This window comes from Parasteatoda tepidariorum, chromosome 7 (genome assembly GCF_043381705.1).
Source record: "Parasteatoda tepidariorum isolate YZ-2023 chromosome 7, CAS_Ptep_4.0, whole genome shotgun sequence".
NCBI classification, from domain to species: Eukaryota; Metazoa; Arthropoda; class Arachnida; order Araneae; family Theridiidae; genus Parasteatoda; species Parasteatoda tepidariorum.
In genome coordinates, this window is record NC_092210.1 from 5,196,832 (window position 1) to 5,223,843 (window position 27,012).

The following is a 27,012-nucleotide window of genomic DNA, read 5'->3' on the forward strand; positions in this document are numbered from 1 at the left end:
TATAACCCTTGGTAAACTTAATTCCCACATGAAAATTGAATAATATATAATGTGAGATTTGAAAACTACAAACAGTGCAATATTAGATACCAGAATTTTTTGATACATAATTCACAAAGGAGGAAAAAAAAAATAACCAGATTGCTGCAACATTACTTATTGAGCATTACTGCTCTTGCAGCATTACTACCATTTTGGGAAACTCGAGAATGAAACTAAAATTACGAACCTCTGCTCTCTAACTCAAATGTGTTTTTTATTTTATATGAACGATTGCAAGGGTAAATATATGCCCCCCTCAAAATTTAGAAAAAGTCTCTTTATTTCAGAAAAAAAATGATGTGTTGTCATAGATTTAAATTTTGGTAAAACAGAAATCAAAAATTTCAACATTCAATTTTGTCCCCCTCAAAAATTAGAAGCCTCAGATATATATTTTGATGCAGATTATGTCTTGTGTTTTGTAAGATATGTGTTTTTGAGTTGAATGGGAGACTTTTGGACAACACTTTAAAATAAAATCACAGAAATAAATTTAAAAAAATAATCATTACATCCTAATCAATAATCCTTTCAGACACACACTAATGCCAAGCACTTAATCTATTCTTAAAAGCTCTCAAAGCACCTTCTTCATTTCTTGAAATCGATCATTCAGTTTTTCAGCTAGAAGAAACTTACTTTACTAGATATCTCTAACATGATTTAAACTTCATATAGATATGAGCAGTTAACACATACAGAAACATGTAAGACTCTGACACTAGTTTATATGAGACTGGAAAAAAGAAAAACATGAAAAATTGTTGCAGTACAAAAACTTATAAAATGAATGTTATTCGAGAGTATGAAGGTTTACATAAATCAACATTACAAAAAATTTTCAATACAAAAATTCTGAGATATTCAGAAAAAACGTTATTTTCCTTGACAAGCCAAATACTTGCAAGTCAGCGTTGTTTATCATCTTTAAACCTCAAATGATGAAGTGCAAAAAATCGATACTCATCCTATATAATGGCTATGTTGTTTTCAAGTCGCAAAACTGATTCCAACTGGACTAAACAATATTTATCTAATGATAAAAATAGAGAACCAGTTCTATGTGGACGTAAATTTATAAATAACAAATTCTAAGATGTTAATTTTTGCTTCAAAAGAAGCAAAAATTCATGGTTTTACATAAAATGGGCAAAGCGAACAATTCAGAGAATTGCATTTGATTTTAAGCATAATAAGAAAAAATTATTTACAAGTAGAAATACTAGATCTTCATATTGTGTTCTGAGCCATTTTTTTTTTCATCAAACAGAAACATTTCTAACCTTTTTATTCCAAAGAATATTATGTCATGGCAAGATAGATGTAACTATTGAATATAGGTGAACAACAGTTGGCACAGAGACTATGTTCATTATTTGTTTCGGCGACTAGAAAAATGTGAGCAGTATAAAGGACAAGTACCAAAAATCTTTCCGAAAGAAGACAGAGCCAGAGCACCAAAAATATTGAGCCCTATTAGCTTAAATATATTTATCGCTGAGATAAATGAGTCGTTTCACTTCGTTTCGGTGGTGGTGGGGGTGGCCGTTTCTTTGGAGTAGCAGAGTCTTCTGCAGAGTTGCAGCATTGCATCATGCTCTGTGACAAAGACCTTGGTCTCCAAGTATGTGGTAGAGGGGGAGGAGGTGGTGGGGGAGGTGGCCCCAGTGTTTGGCTTTGAGAGTTTGGAGGCAGGTAGCAATGGTCGCGGAAGCCGAGAATTTCATTGGGAGTAGAACTCAAATCCACGGATAACTGTTGAGCAACTTTCCACTTCTTTTCCATGACTTTCTGAAGGTCCTTTAAAAATGTACGAGGAGGTGGCGTGATACGTGACGCTTTTTGACCAGGGAGTGTGGCAGGTGTCTGATTTCTCCTGAATAGGACAGGTCCATCTTGTGACAATCTAGTTTCTTCCTTTCTGACAGGCGGAAGGGGACGCTCAGAGAATTTCATGCCACGTGGTATAGTAGACGTCGGTGGAATAGGCGGAGGAGGAGGTGGTGGTATGGCATTGCTCGGAAGATCTGGTATAATATCTAAGGTCATGGGGACACTAGTTCTACGATCATTCTTGGGGCACGCAAAACTGGTAACATTACCAGAGTGATCTTGTTTCCAAATGTCTTTACCTAGCAGACTACGTTGAGGTGGTTTGCTAGAAACACGGGACAGGCTGCTTACACCCTGTTTCAACTCGGCAAGAAAGGACAGTGGTTGATGCGGGATGTCTGCCTCAGACATACGCCTGTCAGTCTTTTGTGGCATGTTTCGAAGAGATCTCAAAGGGGATTCTGGGCTATTTTGCTTCTGTAGTCGCTCTCTGGTAGGTGTGGACTGGGGTGAAGGAGGGGGAGGGAGAGAGTTCAAGCTAGAAGTGCTGGGCCAACTGCATTCTTCTGATAAATCTAATGGTGGGGGAGGTGGTGGTAAAGAATCTAGGCTGGTCGTACTTCCTCGAAATGCTTCTGGAGGAGGTGGAGGTAAAAGAGCAATATCAAGGCTCTCAATTGAGCTGCTTACAGACATAGGAGGTGGTGGTAGTGTAAAATCGCCCCACTGCCTTTCTTGATTACTGAGTCTAGAATTCAAAGCAGCAATTTCAGACGATTTTCTGTTAAGACTTTTCATAATTCCATTCACCATTATTTGATCATCTGTTTGAGATCGACGCAAACTAAATCGTTTGTTTAAAGGTTTTGTGAGTGTTGCATTATTGGCAGTGCTGTTGCTATGGGTCAGACGTTCCCGGTTTAACATCATATGGAAATTATCTTCAGACTGTTTCGCAATGTTTCTTGTGGTATAAGTAAGAGGAATTTTAGGAGTAAGACTCGGTTTTCTTTTCAGAGATCCGACTGGTATCTCCGAGGGTTCGAATGGCATTTGCTCGGCTGTGGGCGTACTCACACTTGAGCGTTCTGATAAGCAACCACTGCTACTGCTCGTACTCGACTTGACAGAATCGTGTCTAGTCATGTGGTCCTTAGAACTGATCCATTCCATAGGTGTAGGAGTAGGAGTGGATTCCGAACTGCGGTTGCTCAAGATGTCTGCTTCAGACTGCTCAGGTGTGTGAGGAGCAGCATGAGGTCCAGAGAAAACAACATCTTCTAAGGAAATATCTTGCCTTTCTGGACTGCCTGAGCTGCCAGAACTATCTGAGCTCACTGCCAATGTCTTTGCCATAGATGACACAGAGAAACTTCGAGCATGAGCGAGGGTTTCCAAGTCCTCCTCTACTATATCACGCATAAGGTTATCATAGTTCTCTTTTAGAAGTGGGCCAAACTAAAATATTAAAATAAAGAAAAAACACATCAAAAACATGAAATCTCGAGCAAATTTCAGTCTGAAAATAATTAAGTGGAAAGTAATCTGTTATAGTAATGATTATGTTGGGTATGGTTAGTTTTATACAACAGCAATATTACGGAAAATATTTTCCTCCCATTATTACTTTTACTATGACCCAGATAATTTTTACAGAATTTAATTAAAACCTTAAAACTAACGAAGATTAAGCAAACATTCCTATTTTAAACATTTAAAATTTGATTACTTTAAATTAATGATATAAACACAAAAAAAAACATTTAATTCTATATATTAATTTATGTATACAGTCAAACTCACTTATAATGTATGTGAAGGGGCCGTAATATTTGCTCGTTACAACTGTTAGTAAAAAACTGGTTTGAGAGAAAATCATGCAAATTCATATACTTAGGAAAATAAAAATATAGTACCTACTTGTTTTTTTAAAATTTCTGTACAGTACAAAAGAAATGAGTTGCTTAGAACTGTCTCATGTGCTATTATTCTTCAAATATGACTTGTGACCCAAAAAACATTGAAAAAATTAGTCGGCCCAAAAAACCTAAATCATTTATTCACGAAGGATTTAATTAAGCTGGTGAGGTGGAATTAAAAGTAGAAATTTTATGAATCGCCGAACATTGCACACTAAAAACATGGTTCACTCATTACAAGACAGCTATCAGATTTGTTTGTTAAATCAGGACTCGTCATAAGCGAGTGCAACTGTATATTTCCAAATAGCAAAAAAAAGTATTTAAAAAATAACATTATACTCTGTTTATGAATCCTAGTAGAATCAATCAGTACAGTAATTGATTACAACTGTGATTACAGAAAACTACTATGTAATCAATTACTTGTAATCACGATTACAGGTAATTGCGATTACAAGTAATCATAATTTTTGATTACATCAGAGTAGGGCAACAATGATTACATTTTTCAATTACAGTAATCATTATTAAAATTGTAATCTTGATTGCATAACCAATTCCTGTAATAATTACATAACCAATTCCTGTAATCAATTACTGGTAATCAAAATATACCATTACATGCAATCTGGATTATATGTAATTATTATTACCCTTAATCTAAATATACGATTTATACTATTGCATACCAATATATGATTATATTTTACAGTAGATAGCATAATGTATTGTAATCATGATTACAGCTATAATCAAAGTTGTAATCATGATTACAAGTAATTGATTACTGTAATCGAAAAATGTAATCAATTACATTCTTGCCCAACTCTGGAATCAATATATAATGTACTATTTTGGGTTATTTAATATAGAAAAATAATATCACATAGAAGCAAAATATAGCGTCCATGGTTACAGGCTAATGATATATAATCAGTAGTCATTTAGAAATACTCTGAATATTAAGGTTTCAGGACAGCAAATTTAAACATAACAAATCATGTCCTTGAAAACAATTGTTATTTGAAAGAACACAAATCAAATTATACATACCTTAGCAATACGTATTCCCATTACCCATAATTTTAAAGTTTGTTCATCTTCGGCACAGAGGTACTTGATGTACTTGGACGATTTCGTTTGAATCTGTGGATGCTGTAACAGATAAAATATGGATTAACAATTGACATATTGTGATTTTCAACAATTTTAAAACTAAAACGAAATTTTAAAAAAATTAGTACTACTACAATTATTTATAAAATAAAAAAGGACCAGACCCCCGTGGCGACAAGGTGACATTGTCGCAGAGCATTATAGAGTTCTTGCAGAAAGATTTTTTATTTGGGAAGCAAAAAAGTTTTTTATCTGCAGAATATTTTGAAAGATTTTTTTTTTTCTATAGAACTTTTTTTTTTCCTTTTCTGCAGAATAATTTTCAAAAAATTCCTCTTTCGGACATCAGATAGGGAAAAAACGTTCATGATTTTTTTTTTACTTTCCTTTGAGAATAAAAAAATTTTTTAAAAAAACCATGCTACACAAATAATTCTTAGAACATGAGAATATAGCTAATATCATAATATGTATTCTTTTATATGTATATTAAAAAAAATTTATTATTCATAATTTAAAAAATAATATTTTGTTCTATTCCATACATGACGGCTTTTTTTTTTAAATTTTTATTTTTGTAAACCAGAAGTACTTCTGTTACTTGAAATTAGTAATATATATATATATATGCTACGATTACAAATGTCTTTCAGAAAGGTATTAGTACTAGCGGGAATTATCGCAGAAAGCTCGAAAAAATTCTGACACAGGGGACCATACTTAATAAAGATAATTGAAATATTAAAAAATTTAATAATTTAGTGCTATATAGTATCAGGGTTGACTTGATTTAAATCACTTGATTTTTTTTTAAAAAAATATTCATTGATCAACAAATTTTTTTTGCATACTATTATTTAGATGACTTAAAAATAATAGTTTCATTTCATATGTATCCAAGTTATGAAGTACCAGTAGTTTTGTATTCATGACAGAAGATTCACCAACAAGTAAAAAAAAAAAAACTTACTTTAATAGCAAATCCAAAATCTGTAGGAGCTTTGTATTTTTTCTTCCAACCAATACTTGTGTAAACATTACTCATTTCAAATGTTGTTAAACAAATCAAATCTTTAGACAACTAAAAGCAAATAAAATAAAATATATTAACAATGTACAACAGTCACATAACAATTTTGGCCAGGCACCTATAAAGTCTATAAGTATCTAAAAAAATATTTGGGAAACAAAAGCATGAATAAAAAAAAACTTATAACGAGATGAATTAAAAATAGAAGCACAAGATCATTTATGGAACATTAGAGAGCTATCGATTTTTGATCAGAATAGTTTTTTAAGATTTATACTATACAAGTTTTTCCATTTATTTTGCAAGGTTATTACTAACCCGGTCTGTTTTTTTTTATTATCACTAAATAACATATTTCATTGTAAATAAGATGCTACACAATATCTATATTGTAATTTTTCATTTAAATTCACATTATTATTGTTAATTTAAAAAAAGAAATATATATCTAATAAATACATGTAAGTAGACCATTGAAAAGAGTACAGACTAACAATCTTTTAGTTACTTATCCTTTGCACCAGTTTATAAATTTTCTTATCTTACTATCACCTCTGTAATATTTCGGTAACAAGGATTCATCTTGATGCACTTAAGGGAACGCCATAGCAGGGGAGAAACTATTCGCCGCAAATTCTCTTTCACTTCCAAAACTAATTTGAAATTAAAAGTTTAGAAAAAGTGAGTTCAGACAAACCTAGAGTAAGTCATGAAATTTCGAATACTGAAAAGAAATTTTTAAAATATCAAAATGAAAATAAATTATGAGCAGATAACTTAGGATTACGTAATGGAGAAGTTCGCATTTGTTTGCATTTTGATATTTTGAAGATTTTTTTCAGCAATTGAAACTTTATGGCTTACTCTAGGTTTGTCTGAACTCACTTTGTTAAATTTTGAATTAGTAATGGAGGTGAATGAAAATTTGCAAAGAAAAGTTTTTTCAGTGGTATGGCGTCCTTTTTAAGGGTTAAGCTAACACATTTGCTTCTCAGTTTATATTTTAACAGCTGCTACCTACCATATTATGATAGGCTAGAAATTTCTTTTTTATATCTTTTTTGATGCCCTAAGGAGGAACATTAAAATCATCAGCACGAGAATATTTTACAGCCCAACCATGCGTAAAAAACCATATAATAAATGGCGAATTTAGTGAAATGATATCAATCATTACATCTAACTCTATTTATATCCATTAGTCAAATTCATTCCTATTACTTTCTATACAGTGTTGTATTCATTTCTATTACTTCTTATTCAAAATTGGATTCATTCCTATTACTTCCAGACAGAATTGCATTCATTCCTATTACTTCAAGACAAAGTTGCATTCATTTCTATAACTTCAAGACAGAATTGCGTTCATTTCTGTAAATTCCAGGCAGAATTGCATTGAAAGTAATTCTGTATAAGAAGCAGCAATCTTAAAGGACAATATTTATTGTTGTTTCTTTTGCACACAATTTGAAAAAATTGTGAGGGATAAGATGTTAAGGAACAGCTTCGTACTGGTTCCAATTTTTTTTCTGTGACAATTATTTTCATAATAACAGTGGAAACATACTTCCTCACTACTAATTCCCCAATCGATTTTCCTTTAAACAATTTTTGATAAACAATTTTTATTCCTTTTTTTTTTTTTTTTTTTTTTAATTTTNTTTTTTTTTTTTTTTTAAAGTTCTTTTTTCATCATAATTGAAAAAAAATTGTTCCAAGCATGCAATTTTAATTTGAAGTTTAGTTATTAAGAAACAGCTTTACACCAGCACCCATTAAAATTAGTCTTTTAAAAGACAAGGGAAAAATCTTAGGAAATAGTTACATTTGATTTAGATCATTTAGTTAAAACTTACTTTTGATTTTCCTTTGGGACAATAATAAATACCAGAAGCTCTTAATACAAAAAAGTGCTTCTTCCAAGCTTTTTTGCCATCACTTTTTAAATAAAGAGCACTTTCAACCTCTGGAACACTAGACGATGAAAAGAATTCCTGCAAAAAAGAGCAATATATTAATTATTTTTAACAAAATAATATTCTTTACAGTTATTTAAAGTAATAAAAAATACAAGTTACTGTATTTTTGTTCAGAATACACATAAAAAGTTAAGTATATATTTATCTTAGCAGAGCAAAAGGAATCGTTTCTGCCTGAGCCATTTAAAATAACATTTTTAACTTTTTTTTTCTCCACACGATTTTTTTTAACAATATTGTTAAAGAAAAGTATTGTTATCCAGTTACATATAAAAAAAAATCAAACCTTATGTCTCTTATAATCGAAAATTTAGAACACTAAGTTTCAGAATTTACCACACAGATTTTTGCAAAAACATCGATAAATTCCAAACAGTGTTCATATATAAGGTATGTATATGGTACATTATAACATATACGGTTTGTAAATATTTATCTTACTTCTAACAAGGAAGTCTTTGCATCATCATCAAGTTCAGATCCTTTTTCAGAGGAACTTCCGATTAGAAGATATTCCTATATATAAAAAAAAACATTGAATATATTATTAATTATAACTGTAGTGTTTTCAAACAATATGAAATATATATGCTACAATGAATGACCGAAATCAAGAGAATGTCTACTTTCACCGGTGAATGTCAACAATCACAGTCGCTTTGGTGAATGTCCAAAATATTTGTTATATCCGATTTGATTTTAATTCATTCGTTGATATTATATTTATTCGAAATTTTAATATCTGCTGAGGATAGATTAGGAGAAACATCAGTGTTCGGTGTACCAATTAAATGCATGCTAGGCAGTTTCATTTAAACAAAAAAAAAAAATTCAAAAAATATTTAACAATTATAATTTTTATTACTTAATTTAATAATGTTTGAATAATCTTTGAATGATATAATATTGTTGTCACAATTACGCAATTTTAAATAGCAATATAGAAAATTTGGTTCTAATCAATTCAGTCTTATAAATTTTTATTTCTCAGAAGGTTTTATTAGATTTTGTTTAAACATTGGATAATATTTAACAGAATGTAAACTTTTTAAAACTCGTAAACCAATCACTTTTGATCTCCTTTAATATTTAATACTGAATTAAATGTTAAAAGTTAATACAATTAAGTCAATGCTGTTTGCTTATTTGGTTGTTATGAGATCCTGATTATTTGGTTAACACTGTAACTGATTCATTATTTAAAAACTAATTTTTTTCTTAATGAGAAAATAAAAAGTAAAGAAAATAGTTTTCTATACTTTTTTTATATTGTCTGTGAAACTCCAACGCTTATTCAGCAAACGATATGAACCTTAACATATTTTCTCCTTAAGAAAAATTAATAAATTTAAAAATAAAATAAAAAATCAAGATAGTACCTCTGGATTAATAAATAAATCATATTTTTCATCTCTTTCCAAAAACATTAACTTATTTGGCGAGTCTCTTGCCCACAACAATAGGTTTTCAACAAGATGTTCATGATCTTCATACAACCTCTCTACGAATTAAGAAGACATATATTAAAACAAAGAATGCAAAACATAGAATATTTATATGAATCAAATTTCTTTTAAGAGAAGTTTATAGACAAGACAAGAGAAGTTTATGCACAAGAGAAGTTTATAGTCAGAGGATTATGAAAAAAATTAAGTTTTTGGACTTATAATTTTTGGGTTGAAACAAATAAATGGATTCAGTCTAACAATACATTTTAAGTTCAAACACAAGCTTTTAAATTATATTTTTAAAACTGAAGTGCAAACTTTTCAAGTTTTTACAAGTGCAGTTAGTATTAATGAAAGTTCAAATTAGAACAATTTTAGGATGTTTTTGGTACTATTCTACATAGGTATATAATTTTAACAAAATTACACATGAACCTACTATTAAATACTTAAAAAAAAAAACACTTAAGTGTTACCTTTCTTCGAATATTTAGATTAATCGTATGTACGGATAATAATTACATAAAAAACATTATAGCACCTCTGTTAACAGATGGCAGACTAAGCATATACACAATCGTAGGCTTTAACTGAAATATAAATAATAGAAAGCAATAAAACTGCCAAAAAGAATCAAAAGAGAAACATCAAGTAAAGGCCTCATGATTAGAATGAATATACAATAAGCATACATAACATATTTCTATATAAACTTTTATAACTGTTACAGGAATTTTCACAACAACCGCAATGGCCACAGTATGATTGAAACACAACATTTTAGAGAACAATATTTGATCAGAAATATGAATAGATTTTACTTGATTAAAAACTTTATTCGATTAAAAAGTTTAAAGTAGGAAATAACAGTCGGCCAAAGAAGGGGCCCTTGAATTTGAGCGCTGGAAACTTGCCGGCCGTTACTTCCTATTTATATATTTTTGAAGCGAATAAAGTTTCTAATTGAGCAGCATCTTACTGCTTCAGTTTCTTGGGTTGTTCTTCTATTTATTTAATGAGCATATTTTGTTTCAAATAAATATTTTATATGCTTTCTTTTGTATTTCAAAACCGATCCCACTCATTTTGGAATAAATGCTAACACTTTTTAGGTTTGATAATTCGCCTTCAACAATTTCCAAAAAATTATAAAATCTTTATACTATATCTAAGAACAAATCTGGTTATTTTTCATTCTGCAATCCAGTCTCCTTCAGAGAGGCCATGGAAACTCAATGCGGTTAAAATCTGGAGAGTTTACTAATAATGTAAAGTATTCTCGTAACAGCCAGCGGTAGGCCATGAGAGTAAATGCGAATTGGACTTCTCAAATACGTGTTTCATTTCGAGACTAATTTGTTGTAATAAATAATATAGTATAAAAAATGTCGGACTTAAAAACAATTAAAAATTCAATAGCAATAACTGCCAAAAATTCCATAGAATTATTGCCCGAAAAAGTAAATACTCAAATGTATAATTCAAATTTTCCATATTGTTTGAAATATATCAGTATATTTAAAATTCCCATTAGTGAAATTATTGAAACTTCAAATGTTAATTATTCAATCAGTTTAAATCAAACACATTTCATTACAAAAGAAGTCAAGAAAATTTTCATACCCATAAACAATTCTGGTATATTTTCCACAAGTGTCCACCTAGGATCCATGGGTACATGATTCTTGTCTGCCAACAGACGACAAACTTGACCCACGGTCATTCTTTCATCCACCAATAAGCTTTTAGCACTGTTGTCAGCGCTGAAAGCTTTAATAAATATCTAAAAAAAAAAAATTTACATTTTCAGAAACTAAATAAAATTACTAGCAAACTTTTAAGATTTGGCAATTCAATGTAGTTTTGCATTTTTTGTACAACATTTAAAAAAAGAGAAATTTCTCCATTATTAAGTAATAACTTGTTCGGAAATCAATCAAACATATATATATATATATATATATATATATATATGAAATAACATATATTAATAGTAAAATTTCTAATTTACTTTTCTTTACGCACAGATAAATACAAAATAACAATTCTAAATTCAGGTTTTAAAAGACACTAATAACAAGAGGTGTTATAAACTGAAATGCATGAAAATTCTTAATTCAAAAAATAACCAATATAACATTTAATCGGTTGCATTTTTTTAAAGATATATCTTCAGACAATAATCCAGCTGAAGTCATGTCCCATAGCCTAAATGCTGGGGACATTGCAGAATGCAAAATCTGGTGGTTTGGCCCAGATTTAAACTGGCTTTGTGCAGAAACGAAATTTAGAGAACTATAGGAACAAACTATTTCGAACATTGACTATGAAAAGGAACTGAAAACATTACTGATCACTAATTTGCAGCACATTCAATAAAAAACCTTTATAAAGTCTGATATAAGACTTTAGAGGTTTTTTTCCTTTATTAGTTAATAAAATACTTTGACTTTTTAACTTACTCTTTATAAAATAATTAAAAAAAACTTTATTAGTTAAAAGAGAAATAATTTTTACAAAATAATATACAGAAGATTTATATAACACAATTCTATAAATTGCAATAATAACCATAAACTACATTAACTTAACAATCTCTAAAGCAAACCAAAATTTGTTGGATTTTATTTTTAATGCTCAAAACAGTTTCAATTTTTTTTTCAAAAGAACAATTAGTTAAGAGCATATATTTGAGTTTTAAAAAATCTGCAATGTACTTAAAAATCATTTAAAGCATTAATATTGATCTGTTCTATAGATGCCATTTTTAATAGATGAGATACATGAAATGCGCTATGTAACACAAAATTCAATATAATGTAAAGTCCCCCTAAGGTTTGCATTATAAAAATCTTCTGCTGAATTTTTTTTTATCACCTGTTTTTTTGTGACAGTTTGTCAACAATTTCTACATAATTGCTAACAATTTCTACATACTACAAAATTACAAATCAAATAAAATTGCAGAAAATACACAACAGAAGCATAGAAGAGAAAATGCAAGCAAAGAAACATTTATACAGATTTAGGGAACATCAGAGAAACAAGTTCTACCTTCTTCACGCTAGCTTCTTTAATTTTTTCTAAAGCAATTCTGATCTTTTCTGCTTTAATGCGAGCAGCTTGTTCCGCCTAAGACAGGTAGAAAGAAAGAGAAGCAAAAAAGCTGCCATCAACCACATTAATATTTGAAAAAAAAGGAGAAGAAAGAGTTAATAGATAAGTATTAGTAGTTCAGATTTTATAGTTCAGTCAACCACTGAATTAAAGATATCCCTGCAGATGCAGAGATATTGCAAGGCAAAATATTACTGGATAAAATATTGCAAGAAAGTATCTCATCATCCTGAAATACCCTACATTCCTATGAACAAAATACTAATAGTAAACAGGGTATCTCAAATTTTTAGGGGAGATATAAAGATTGAGAATTGCATAGCAACCCATGATTGGTAATGTAATTGCACAGTGAGCGAAATAAAAAACAGAACAACCTGAATACTTTTTGATCTAATTATTGGATTTTCTCGTTCTAGGACTCAATCTTAATAGTTCAAGGGGGTGGCATCAAATATGCTAATTAATTAGTGCGGACAATATTTTAAGTTACAAAATCGCACTTTCTCTGAATAAACATACTTTTTTTTACCCAAAAAGAGCAGCTGCAATCAGAGAAGTATGCTTCCAATAGTTTAGTCAGAAGAGCGGTCCAAAATTTGGAATGTTAATTTTTATCTTTTGCATATCTCCCGAAATCTCGAGAACTCTTTAGGCGAAATGAAAAAATTTTGCTCACAATTATAATATTCGTTTATCTAAAGATAAATCCATGCAAAAATTAACTTTAAAAATATACACAGGATATCTGCTACACTGTAGATTTTCAAATTCGTGACTCATTCCTAGAATTTTTCCTGACTTAACGAAGTTACTATTTTCTCCGACAAAAACACAACAATACATTTAAAAAAACATTATAATAACATTTATTGAAATGATAGGCATAACCAAAACTGTTATACTCTGCATCTTCATATTTAAAGATCTTAAATTGAAAAAAAACAGAGCAAAGAAAGAGTTGAAGCAATAAAATAGCTGAAAAAAATACAAAAGCAAATTATTTTTCTGCGGAATTATATTCTAAAAATACTTTTCTTGTTCATCCGAAAGGAAAGAAATACTCCCGATTTTTCTGGTCTCATTTCGGAATTAAAAAAATTCGCCAATGACTGGCTTGCTTCAGATAGTATTTTAAATTGATAAAATAAAAAATAAATAATAACAAAAATTCTGAAATCACAGAAGTTTAAAAGATAATTCGCTCTAGAAATGTTTTTTATTTCATTTTTTGAAAAAAATACCAGAACTTTTAAAGAACATGATAAAAACATTTTATATTTTAATAAAATAGCGAGTGGAGACTTTATTACAAATTCAGATATTCGGAACACCATGAAATGGAGGGGGTATTTTTAAACTTCACTTTAAAAATTAGATTTTTCAGCTATCTAAATCCATGACTTTCCATGATTTTCTTTAAAAAAATAGTTAAAATCATGACATTTCATGATTAATTTTGTTCAATACCGAAATTGACTTTCCATGATTTTTCGTGACTTTCCAGGTGGGCAGATACCCTGTATACAGTAATAAATATTTTTTACCGATAATCTATCCAGTAAAAAAATATTTATTAACGGATGTTCAATCGGTTGCTAAGATTGATGTCATAACTCTTGTTCACCACCAGTGGAGACTGTCCTATCGGAGCGCCACCATAAAGGCTTTTAACCTGTCCCATAAAGGCTTTTCAATTAATCACACTATTGTGTCCTTTCAGCTCAGAAGATTTGTGCTGAAGTAGCTACTTCTGTCCCCTGCTGTTTCCAATCATGGTTTGCAATTCAATTATCAATCCTTAAGACGAAACACATCTTCACTACAAGTTCATCGCAATATTTTTGAAACACCTTTCAAATATATTTTACTAAACTATTTACAGGGTTGCCACTCTAATCTGGAAAAAAAATTCCCTGTACTGACCCTATAGTATATATAGACCAGTGATAAGTGTGTTAATGTACATAATATATTAACACACTATCACTGTGCTTTTGTGCAAGTTATATTGTGTTAACTATACTAAATTTAATTACTAGAGAAACTGAGAGAGAAAAAGTACAGCCTTAACATATTTAAAATAAATAATGCTATAGTAAATTAAATAGTTTAGTGTAGCTAAAATATCATCTTTAAATATCCCTCCCATAGATTGCGTTTTGAGTGGTCACAATTTTATAAAAGACGAAAATAAAAAACAAAATTCCCTGTAGTTTCCCAGTTAGTAAAGAAAAACTCAAAATTCGATGCATTTCCCTGTTATTTTAAAATTTCCTAGCATTTTCCAGGTTTTCCCTATTCTCCCTGTCAAATAGCAACCCTGTATTACAAATAAGAGTTTATCTTGGATTCAGATTATACACATAATCCAATCACAAATAATTTGCTACTATAATAGCATAAGCATTAATAAACATTAATAACATGAAATTTTGGATTCTTGCAAATATTTTGAGAGAGAAGCAGACAAATACATAATTAAGAGTTATATACAATTAACATGAAATTGTACATAAGCATTAATAAAAATTAAATGCATAAAAGCTAGAATTTTCTAGGAAATATTTTGAAGAACATATTGAGCGCAATACAGACTATTAGATAATTAGGAGTCAATTGTATAAGCAAAAATAAAAATAAACGCATAAATGATTAGAATAGGTTATAATTCTTATAGGTATAGGTTGGTTAGAATATGGAGGAAAACACTTATATTATTACTGAAGGGTCAAGCCACATAAATGTAGTTTTTTTCTATTCTAACCAGTGTGGGGTTTTTGCCGTCAAACACTGGTTTTTGACATGACNCAATACAGACTATTAGATAATTAGGAGTCAATTGTATAAGCAAAAATAAAAATAAACGCATAAATGATTAGAATAGGTTATAATTCTTATAGGTATAGGTTGGTTAGAATATGGAGGAAAACACTTATATTATTACTAAAGGGTCAAGCCACATAAATGTAGTTTTTTTCTATTCTAACCTTCTAGTTCATTCAGGTCACACACATTTATGGTTCTCCTTGAAGAATAATTACACAATACATGCTTATTTTATTTTTATTGTGCCAGAGTATTTTTTTTTCTCTTTCTTTTAGCTCCTTTTACAGACAGATCGCACATCACACTTTTAAGAAAGCTATATAACTAAATAGCTAAGAAAGATTTTATGAAACCAATACTGCGTTTAATTAATTGAAAAACTGCAATATTTTAAATATATACATGCATGCAAATTTAATTAGCTTCAAAACAATTTTTAAAACAGCGAAACACAGAGGAGAAAAGAACCAATCCAGTATGCATTATTGAAGATAAGAAATAAGTTATTTATAATGGAAGTAAAATTATGAAAAAAACCTGATAAAAAATTTTAAAACCTGATAAAAAAAAAATTAAAATTATCAAAAATTCTGTGGAAAATCAAAAGATCTTTCGAAGCGTTGCATTTAAATTCAATATTTGAAAGGAAGTTTTTGTCTTATTTTGTTAATTTAACATACAAACTAGATTTCAGAAATAAATAAAAATTCTAGCTTCTATTCCAAAGTAGGTTAAATCTTGGAAGCAAATTCTAAGCATAAATAGAATCACAACAGTATAAGCACTGTAAATAGTTATAGTGAACAGATACAGTGAATAAATACAAATTTGTTTTGATAGAAAATCAATCACAAAAATTTTATCAAATTTGAAAAAACTTACAGGTGGTGAATTCTCTTTCTCTACTTCCACTTTTAAGGCTTGAAGGCGTCTTGAAATGTTATCCAAAAGCTAAAGATAAAAAGAAAACATAAATGGTTTTATTATGAGGCACATGAATTTTTCAGTAATGTGAATATAAAAAAGCAAAGCATAATATTGTTTAAAATATGCAAACAATTAACAAATATAAATATTGTCAGAAAACGAAGTTCATTAAACTGAGCATCAATTTTTATGTTCTTATTTAATGCAAGCATGCAAATACGGAATTATCTGAAAATAGTGCAGTTTTCAGAAAGATTCAGTTGATAATAAAACATGGTACAGTAGAGTTGTGTTTTTATGATAGACTAATTTGAATTAAAATTTAGTTATGCTTTTTTATGTTAAGAATTATGAAATGTATTAGATACTAAATAAAATATTTCTCACCTATCTGTAAATGCCTAGGTTTACTTACATGCATACAAATATAAATGTCATCGAAAAAAGGAAAAAAAATATATCCCACACTCTGCATGGGCAAATCATTAGTCATACCAAAAGGAGAAGTATTTCCAGCATAGCTGCCAACATGGATAAGAAAAATCCAGTAGATTTTGCGAGATAATATTAATTTGATAATAACTGTTGCATAATATACCAAATATTCTGCACACAGAGAATTTTAAGAGATTTTTAAAGTCATTAAACTACAATAACTTTATTACGCTAATGAACTATAAATGGTCTACAATATTATCCTTTTGTGATTTCTCACTGTTTTAAATAGTAATAGACATTTAATTCATTGAACATAGATTAATTAATTATAATTTAATTTATTAAATATTTAATTAATTTACAAAGGAAGTTCTAAGTAAATTTTAGAACAAATAAAAACAAAGCTTTAAACTGACTAAAATTCATTATGAATTCNACTTCAGTTTTTGACATTTTTGACGGGTTTTTGACGGTTTAAACCAGTATTATACCCCTGTCATGTCAAAAACCACTTTTTGACGTCAAAAACCCAACCCTGCTTTAAACTGACTATAATTCATTATGAATTCATAATACTTATTTAAACATTCAAATGAGCAATAAAAGTGAGTACATTTTTTTAATAAGGATTTTTTTAGGAAATTTACTCAATTTTAAAGAATTTTCAAAATGTACAAAAACCAGGAGAAATTTTATTAAACCAGTAGATCAGGAGAAACAGGCAAAATCCAGTAGAGTTAACAACTATGCACCAGTGATAACATCCTTTAACAGAGATAATAAGGGTATGCTGTCCATTTATAGAACCATCCCTCCCTACATAGAGAGCATGAGGCGGTTGTCACATTGATTCTATTGAAATGCTGGTGGTACTCGTAAACTAATTGGGCATCAGCTATAATTTCTTTAAGCGGCAAGATAACTGGGTAACCAGGATTTTTTTTTTAATTATGTGTACTATATTTAAATCTGAATAGAGATTATAATACAGTTTGATCTTAGCTCGATACAACGAGCCTTGTGCTCCAAACGAAAATGGACATTATAATCTGAGGTTGCTTAATATATATGTTACTGTGAATGACCGAAATTGGTGGTTGTTGATTTTCACCGGTAAATGTTGACAATCACATAGTGGCTTTCTTAAATGTCAGAAATATATATTAGGTCCGGTTAAGTGCCACTGCCCGGTATACCTTACACTGATGTTTTTTAAGGTTAGGTGCTACTGCCCGGTATGTATTTAACCAGTACTCTGAACATTGGTGTTTCTCCTAATCTATCCTCAGCATTAAAATATCGAATAAATATAATAATATCAACGAATAAATTAATATCAAATCGGATAAAACTAATATTTTTGACATTCACCAAAGGAACTATGTGATTGTTGACATTCATAGGTGAAAGTTGACATTCTCTTGATTTCGGTCATTCACGATAACATATGTATGAGTATACAAAATTATAGTAAGTATTTACTCATAAATACTAGAATTGCAAAACTTTTTCCTTTTATCTACTTCCTTAATTAGTTTTGTTACTAGTAATCATTTTCTTTCACACTGGCGATAACACATCCTATGAGATGCTTAATAATTGTTTTTTACATCCTTTCTACAATTTTCAAAGGAGTTGATGTGTTATAATGCATAAGCCCTGCCACATGCCTCTCTAATACTAACATCTTTCTGTGAGATACTTTTAAAAATAACAAATATACATGTTACTAATTTAAAGTAACAGAAACGTCAAAAAAAATTTGGTTAAAATAAAATATAACTTTTTTTAATAATATTTTTTCCTATTCTAATATTAGGACAGATATTCTCGCATTTTGTAGGGAAAAACATGCTAATAATTTCTCTTTTCGCATTTTCGAAATCATCGTCACATTTAAAAAAATCGTGAAATCCAAAGCAGTGACTACCGATAAAAAATGGAAGGCGAAATCACGTGAATCGGACTCTTCGAAAAAGAGTTACTAAATGCGTGTATTCATTTAAAGATTAAGTTGATGTAATAAATAATATGAAATTAAAAATATAGGATTTTAAAAACTATCTGGAAATCAATACTAATAACTAAATAAAAAAAGATAGAACAAAAATTTCTGCAGAAAAGAAAACCAAAATTTTTTTACTTCCCAAAGGAAAAATCTCTCTGCAAGAACTCGATAACACTCTATGACAATGTCGCCGCAATTCTGCCAAGGAGTTCATAAGCAGAAGCATAGTAATATAGTAATTGTTTTTTTGTTTGTTTGTTTTTTGTTCCAATAGTAAGGGCATAAAGCAAATCTTTATAGTTAGAAAAAGACATCAAACTCCAAAAAGTACCACAAAAATTTAGGAAAACAACTTACTTGCGTAGGGGATGGTATAAGAGCAATACTGTTAGTTTTCGATGAACCTTGACTAGAAATTCCCGTATCGGTCCTTCCACCTGATGATACAGATGATTCAGATGAGAGCATCGAAACACTATCCGAGAAGGCGGAATCATTGTCAGGACTGTCTGTTCTCAGTCCTAATTCCATTTTGTGATTTTTTATTTGATCATCACAGTCCATATCTCCACTCACTTCGAATTTTGATCTACTGCCACCTCCAGAGCTAGATCTCCGGTGTGTAAAAAAGCGTTTGGGTCCCATTTGGGTGGAAGGAGGGACTTCCGGGCAAAGAGAAATCCCAGAAGTTGAATACCGAATGTTTTCTCCAGTGATGTTATTTTGGATGACAGTGCTGACACTCCGTGCATGGCCCCTGTGCGAAAGATCTGGATCCAGCTGACTTTCTAAGGCACAAAGCTCCCCTAAAATGGCATCCAATTCAATATCTTGACTATCTGCAAGCAAACAATGAAATTATCATTACTAAAAATAGCGTAATAGATTCAGGGGTCTGTCCAGACATTTTGTGAAAGGTCCTGCTTTTGTAAAATTGTGAAAAAACTATTCATAATTTGTGAATATAAAATAAGTGTTTAGTCACATTCTTTTAACCAGGGTCATGCTTTTGTGAATTTGTGCAAATAGGGCCCTGTTATTTGGTATTTAGCCTATACTGCTCAACACGGAATATTCATTTCAGATGAATAATGGAAGCAAAATCACTCACATTTTTAATAATTTCAATTGACATATTTTAAATAACACAACTTAGTAATGTATCACTTTTAATGTGTTACGCATTAAGTAAACTTAAACAATTCTTAAATTTATAATATTTTATTTAAAAAATTGCCAGACATTAATTTTTATTCACATAATATTTTATTAATTAATTTTATGAATAAATATAAATTGATCAATTTATTTATTTACGTGACAATTAATTTATTTATCTAGTGCGACGTAAATTAACAACAACAACAACTATTTATTTACGAAAAAAATTGTTGGCAGAAGTTCGCACAAAGTTGGCAGAATTCGAATTTATGCTCGCTTCACTAACAATGACTCAGATATTGGAGCAATTTGACTGTTATGAATGTTCAGAGAGTTTCCCAAATCATCTCCAATTTATAATATTTTGTGCTATTCCATAATTTTCAGTTTCTACATTTTTTATGGCTTTTTTTGGCCTCATGTTCTTTAAACCTCATCTTTTAAAATTTTAAAAATTTATCATATTTTACGTAAAAATAGTGGTGAGTGAACATTTTAGTTTGGCTAGTACCTTAGTTTCTTCAGAATTGAAATTTTATGACCTGTTTAAAGTCTTTAAAATGTAAGTCATTTTTGAGTTTGGGAATATTTTGTTAGAAATAATAAATTGATAAGAAAGAATTTCCACGTGCATTATACATAGATAGGTATAAAAATTTTACAGATTGTATTAAAATGTATCTTTCAATGTCTTTTAATTTATAAATAATAAGTTGTTGTTTTTTTTTTTTTTTTTTTTTTTTTTTTTTTTTTGCGCTCTCCATCCAGACTGCACTTGTGGCGTAATTACCATTACAAAAATTAAATACCAATTCAATAGTATATAAGACACGTTAACTTGATTCAATCTTGAGGTACCTTTTGATAGAAAAAGGTTGACATAGTCGATAATTATCTACCCCTCAAATAAGGGGATATGATTATGGACTATGTCAATCTTTATCTATCAAAAGGTACCTCAAGATTGAATCAAGATAACGTGTCTTATATAGTATTGAACTGGCATTTAATTTTTGTAATGGTAATTACGCCACATTACTCCCCTTCCAGAATTTTATCTTTGATGGAGTTCGATGAACGAATACCACTAGTTGATTTATGCTGTTCATTTATTTATTCATTATTTTATTCTTCTTGCTCATTTTTTTCTTTAATTGGCCAGGAGAATAGTATTTACTTCACCGGATTTTAGAGCGCTATTTTGGGAACAAATCAACATTTTAATGTGGACCATTCATCGATTCTGTCGAGTTCATATCACGGCCGGAGGTCATCGATAAGGCGATATGATTATTGAATATGTCAGCCTTTATCTATCAAGAGGTACCTCAAGATTGAATCAAGTTAACATGTCTTATATACTATTGAATTGGTATTTAATTTTTATAGTGGTAGTTACGTCAGACACTCCTTTTTTTAAAAAAGGTCATCTAATTGAGGAGTTTTCCTCTCTTGACACACCTCTGCAAGCTGCTATAAAAAAAAAAAAACATTCATCTTAAGTGGCGTCAATATACCTTCCAGAGTAGCCAAAGATAATCCATATCCATCCATTCTTGGTGTTGGAATGGAAAGCTTATCAAAGCTGGTGGGAGTTCTTGAACCACTCAATGCATACTCCACACCCTGAAAAAATGAAATCGTTAAAACAATTACCACACAAGTAAGTCATTCTCTACGTGTTTATGATTCATAAATATAACATATTTCAACAGTGTATCAAAAATGAAAAAAATATTTAATTTTCAGAATTATAAACAAATGTTTTCAAAAAATGTTACTGATATGGTTGCTAGATATTAAGTTATTTTTAAGGGTGTCCACGGGGATTTTTTCAAGAGATACAACATGAGAAAATATTTCACAAATTCTGTATGATAATTTACTTCTAAAAAATAATTTTATATTTTCATAAGCGATTTCAATAATTTAATCAAAACCAACGGTAACCAACAATTTTGACAAAAAAATAATGTTCAATTTTAATATTATTGTATTAATTTAATGTGTTATGAGCAAGCGTTCTAAAAATTTGTTTTTCTTTCTTTTTTTTTAAGTTTATATTACTTATCAAAATATGCATTTACTGATTTATTTTGTACTTTCATTCTGTGAAGATGGTTTTTTTTTCTTTTTTTAAATGAATATATTTTAAAAGGATTTTTTGTACTAACAAGGGAAGTGTGACTCGCCAAATTTTGAAATAAATTAGTGGGATGTATGCCTTATGAGGAATAATTTTAGGGGGTAGCATTCGTTTCGGCCCATAAAAGGTCCTGTCAGAGATAAAAAATAATTCAATACATAGAAAAATCGGTATTTTATTACTTCAATGCAGACTATTAGTCATTGTAATTATCTCATACTCCAATTAATTTTGTGGTACTTTCACATACTATATATTAATATTTATTGTCAAAATTGATTTCGAAAATTTTATATTTCTGTAGTTTTTCAGAAAAACCTGTTAGGTTAATTTTAAAAAAAAATTGACATCAAACTTTTTAAAATGTTTAAAAAAAAAATTTTTCTAAATTAATTGGAGTATGTAATTGCAAATCAATCAATTAATTAATTAATAATTAATTAATAATTAATTAATACATAATTATTAATTAATACATAATTAATACATAATTAATACATAATTAATTAATAATTACTTAATTAATAATTAATTAGTATATTTACCAATTAATTTATTAATTAGAAAAGTAATTAATTAACCAATTAATTACAAATTAATTGGAGTATGAGACAATTACAATAACTAATAGTCTGCATTGAAGTAATAAAATGCTCGACTTCGCGTGCAGGTCGTCGGGCTAACGAAGCGGGGTGCGATCCCCTCTGCAGAGGATCAAAATTGTGATGGCATGTTTTCGGATCATCCTCGGGGATGTTTCCCAGACCGTCGCCAATAGCCCATTGTGCAGCTCTTGTGCGACGTAAATGAACTACAACAACAGTAATAAAATACCGATTTTTCTATATATTGAAATATTTTTTATCTCTCATAGGACCTTCTATGGGCCGAAACGAATGTTGCCCAGTAAAATTATTCCTCATAAGGCATACATCCCACTAGTTTATTTCAAAATTGGCGAGTAGTTTCCTAGTTTTCCTACTTCCCTAGTTTCCCTTGTAAGTGATATGACAAACAAACAAAAACAAAAAAAAATAGTGCTTAGGTTTAAAAATTTAAATTTTGTTGTAATAAAAATTTTATTGGTTGCGGTTTACATGTCTAAACATTTGTTATTCAACCAGCCTTTTGTTATTGTTTTAACCAGCTGGGCAAAGGTGCTCAAAGTTCACTCAAAGAGGTTGTGTGAACTCCTATCTTACTTTTCACCCATAATTAATTTAAGCTGATTTTTTTCTTTTTCTTTTTATGAGTTGCGTAATTCAGTTGATTTTTTGTAGCCATGTACTTATGTCTGAAAATGAACAAAGCATTACACTCTGTAAACTTTTGTATTACTTCTGGAGCAATTAAATCGTTGAATTCACACTTTTTTATTTATTTATTTTTATGCAAATGAGGGTGCGTAGCCAAATCTTTCAACAAAAAATAAGCACCTTTTAAACACTCAAAAACTATCTTTAAGCACTATATACGTTAATAAAAAAACAAAATAATTTTCAAAGACTTTATTTAATCATGATAAAATATCTAGTTTCTGACTAAGAACTCTTTACTTGATTATATTAGCCAATACAAAAAGAGGAAGAGGTTTTTCGGTTCGATATCCGAAGGTGGAAAATGAAGCTTGAAATTGATAATATCTTGCAAAATGCAGCGGAGTTGCACATGAGAGTGCAATAATCTCACCAAACCCTCGAGAGCTCAGTAGACTCACATGTGGACTTTCAAGGATTTCATCAAACATGCAAAATGATTAGCGTTTTTATACGCTATGGACCGACGGTACGCCGAAATAGATTGTGGTTGAATGAATGAATTGTGAAAACGCTGAATAGAACAATTTGAAAAGCACATGTTTTTGTTTAGTTTAAATACGTGGAGATAATCGACATGGTGAAGAAAAAAATCTCATTTTCGAAAAGGGAAAATTGAGCACTTCTTAAAAACACCCAATGAAAAAAGCACCTTTAAGGGCTTTTAAAAAATGAAAGTCGAAAATAAGCACCTTTAAGCACTTTCTAAAAACGCTACGTACCATGCAAATGTGGAACAAATAGCGGCAAAAATCATAATTTTTGACTGCCGCATGCTCTAACAAATGACTCAAAAGTGAGATTTAATAATAAAAATGGCGATAAAAAAATACGGAGGAAAGAAGATTTTGCATACAGTAAAAAACCCAAAACCACCCATGTCGAATCTAAAAATCACCACACTCGAACCAAAAACGTAACCTTTTTTTAAAAAAATTAAAAACTAGTATCAGAGTTGTTTAAATAAAAAACTTTTTGTGCTTTAATGAAATTCATTTATATGATCCCGAAAGGTTAACAAAACATTCGTATTTTTTCCGCCATTCTAACTTTCAACAGAAAATAAGTTACAAAACCATTTCCTAAAATCTCAATTACCAATAAAATGAGAAACTTCAATTCTATTCAGATTGACTAATTATTTTATTCGTATTTTGTTTTATGTGCGACAGGTAAAACAAAAACAATAAATACAGTATAGGTGTTGTCATATATCAGGTGATAAACAAGGTTACTGATTTAATTTCCATTTCTTCCATTCATTTATTCCAACACAAATAACAGGGTTGGCAAGGTCACGTCAAATGAGAAAGTCGCAAAAAAAGCTTTCTCAAAAGGTTTTTTTTAATCCCCCTTCCGTAATAAGTAAATATTACGACCAGTTTTTCAACGCTCCATGATTTTTCCTATTTAAAGCAAAGTTTTTTATTCCAGCGAACTATTATTTTATGTGCTTTTCTTTCGTTCTTTTCCCATTTGTTTATCTAATTGCTTATTTTTGTTCTGAAGTTACTAAAGCAAAACGGAACAGCAGAATTCTTCATCCGAAAAAAAAAAAATAATGCGCTCACAAATATATCTCACTGAGATTATTATCATTATTTTTTTCTGAATACAAATTTTCATTTAATAGAATCGTGATTCGTACTGAAATTAATAAGAAAAAAAAACACGGACTTGTTTTGAATATTTGTTCCATATTTTTCTGAAGAACACCAAAATAAACTGGATTAATAAAATTAACTTAATTAGATTTAAATTTTCACTAGTTATAATCGGAATTCGTATACTTGCATAATTTTTTTAAAAAAATGAAATTTTAATTTTTATGTTATCAACATTTTTACAAATTTCTTCTGTAAAATACCACAATTAAAAAAAATTTAGAATATAACACAAAAAGAATTTTTTTTTATCACCAGTAACAAAAAGAAGTGATGCATAGATAAATATCTTTCCAATAAAAACTTTTTATTGTGAATTCGAATTTTTATCAATTAATCGGGACTTTTTCGTATATAAGGTGTAAGTAATTATTTCAATTTTGGTTACTTTGGGATTATCCCATCGACCATTTTCGCCAAACCCGATATTATTGCAGGTTATGCGCCAATAACCGCAAATTTTATTATATTTACTGTGTAATCCTTGACTACGCGAGTTAGTTTTCTTTAGCACGTTGAAATATACTTTTCTTTTTTCTTTTTTTTATTCGAATTTGGGATTTGCACAGCACCGAAAAGAGTGCAGTTTTGTTTGCGTTTAAAAAGCTATTTTGTTTGCGTTTAAAAAGCTATCTAAGTAATTTTGGCAGATGAAATGATTTAGAATAATACATATGGTCAAATTCAAGAATAATTCAATGTTAATAAAAAATTTTAAATTTTTTGATTCTCTTTATTACACTTTTTTATTACGTATTTTCACACTTACATTTTTTTGTTATTAGTATTATTTGATAAATTTAATGTGTTTAGAATGTTTACTTTGGAAATTGTTTTTCAATTTCTATTATTAATTTACACTCTCCCTATATATCTTGTTCAAATTTTCAATCGTTTAATAAAATATTTTTCATTCACCCACTCAAGTTCAAATACATTTTGTTTAAACTTGTAGTGGATGACACTTTATGTAAATTCAGTTTTTTTCAAATATTAATTCATTCATTAATTTTAGTTTTATATGGGAAAAAAATTTTAATTATTTAATAAAAAGTAACTAAAATAAAAATTTTCTTTGCTGACCTAAGTAGGAATTAACTTTAAAAAAATTTTTTACATTACTTATTTTCCTTTTAGGTTTAACCTTTCTCTTTTTTTTTACTTAGTTTTCCTCAATTTTTTTTATTTTATTATTTTCTTTTTAATTCTGTTCCTGTACACTAAGTCAGAAAGTGATAAAAAACTTTGGCTGGCGATAAATTTCGTTTGCCGCATTCAGAAAACAATTATAATTGTTTTGTTATCAGGCACAGAGGTGGTAAAAATTTAAGCACGCTAGCTAATCGAAAAGTTGTCGAATTTTTGTGATTGTGAATTTCTGTTTGCAACGGTCAGGAAATGGTAGAAACGTCCATTGTTCAGTGGAAAATTTATTTAAAAAATTTTTTTTTCTAAAATAGAAGTATTACTTGAGGTAATAAATTTTCAAAAAATGATGACAGATTTAGTTTAAAAGAACCAATAAGTTACACATTTCAATAAACCAACAGCAAACTTACATAAAATAAATGTATATTTTGAAACCTAATTAGTTTCGTGTTTTTGTGGAAAATATTGACGTTTAAATTTTTTTATTTCTTTCTTTTTATAACCATCGTTGAACAGCCGTCCCAATGTTGAGTTTACGACAACTAATATTCAACTCCGTAGTCTTGTAATTTTGAACCAATTCAGAAGACAAGGAAATTCCTGGATCGGTACCCCCAGAGGTATGATTTGTTACCCAAGTAGCACAGGGATATTGTAACAGCTTCAGTCTACATCGACCGACATTGTCAATATTGGCGAAAATCGAAATTGTGTGTACGATATTGTACGATTCCCGTCGATTTCACATTAAAAATCTGTTTGTAAAATTTTGATTTAAAACTTTATTGTGTTCTTAAATTAAAATTAATCATTTAAAATACAAAAAATGAATTCAAATTGTTATAATTCTAAAAAATAAATTTGAAATATAAATTTAGTGATATTAT

General features: G+C 29.4%; 1 protein-coding gene across 5 annotated transcripts in view; it reads right to left on the reverse strand.

The window, feature by feature from the left end:
* Positions 1 to 494: 494 nt before the first annotated feature.
* The window catches only part of LOC107449707 (amyloid beta A4 precursor protein-binding family B member 1-interacting protein), a 65,504-nt gene continuing 38,986 nt past the window's right edge, over positions 495 to 27,012 (reverse strand). For 2 of the 5 annotated variants that reach the window (XM_043039782.2, XM_043039784.2), the window contains exons 2-12: positions 21,368 to 21,476; positions 19,047 to 19,528; positions 16,199 to 16,267; positions 12,425 to 12,502; positions 10,994 to 11,153; positions 9,302 to 9,423; positions 8,364 to 8,438; positions 7,800 to 7,937; positions 5,884 to 5,994; positions 4,851 to 4,952; positions 495 to 3,333 (exon numbers count right to left, since the gene is read on the reverse strand). In XM_043039782.2, the coding sequence (XP_042895716.1) occupies positions 1,534 to 3,333; positions 4,851 to 4,952; positions 5,884 to 5,994; positions 7,800 to 7,937; positions 8,364 to 8,438; positions 9,302 to 9,423; positions 10,994 to 11,153; positions 12,425 to 12,502; positions 16,199 to 16,267; positions 19,047 to 19,528; positions 21,368 to 21,476 (3,246 nt within the window). In that variant the 3' untranslated portion in view covers positions 495 to 1,533. Of the gene's footprint in view, positions 3,334 to 4,850; positions 4,953 to 5,883; positions 5,995 to 7,799; positions 7,938 to 8,363; positions 8,439 to 9,301; positions 9,424 to 10,993; positions 11,154 to 12,424; positions 12,503 to 16,198; positions 16,268 to 19,046; positions 19,529 to 21,367; positions 21,477 to 24,410; positions 24,432 to 27,012 lie in introns of those variants that run through there. The other 3 variants (XM_043039783.2, XM_071183010.1, XM_043039785.2) reach the window with 2 other exon arrangements.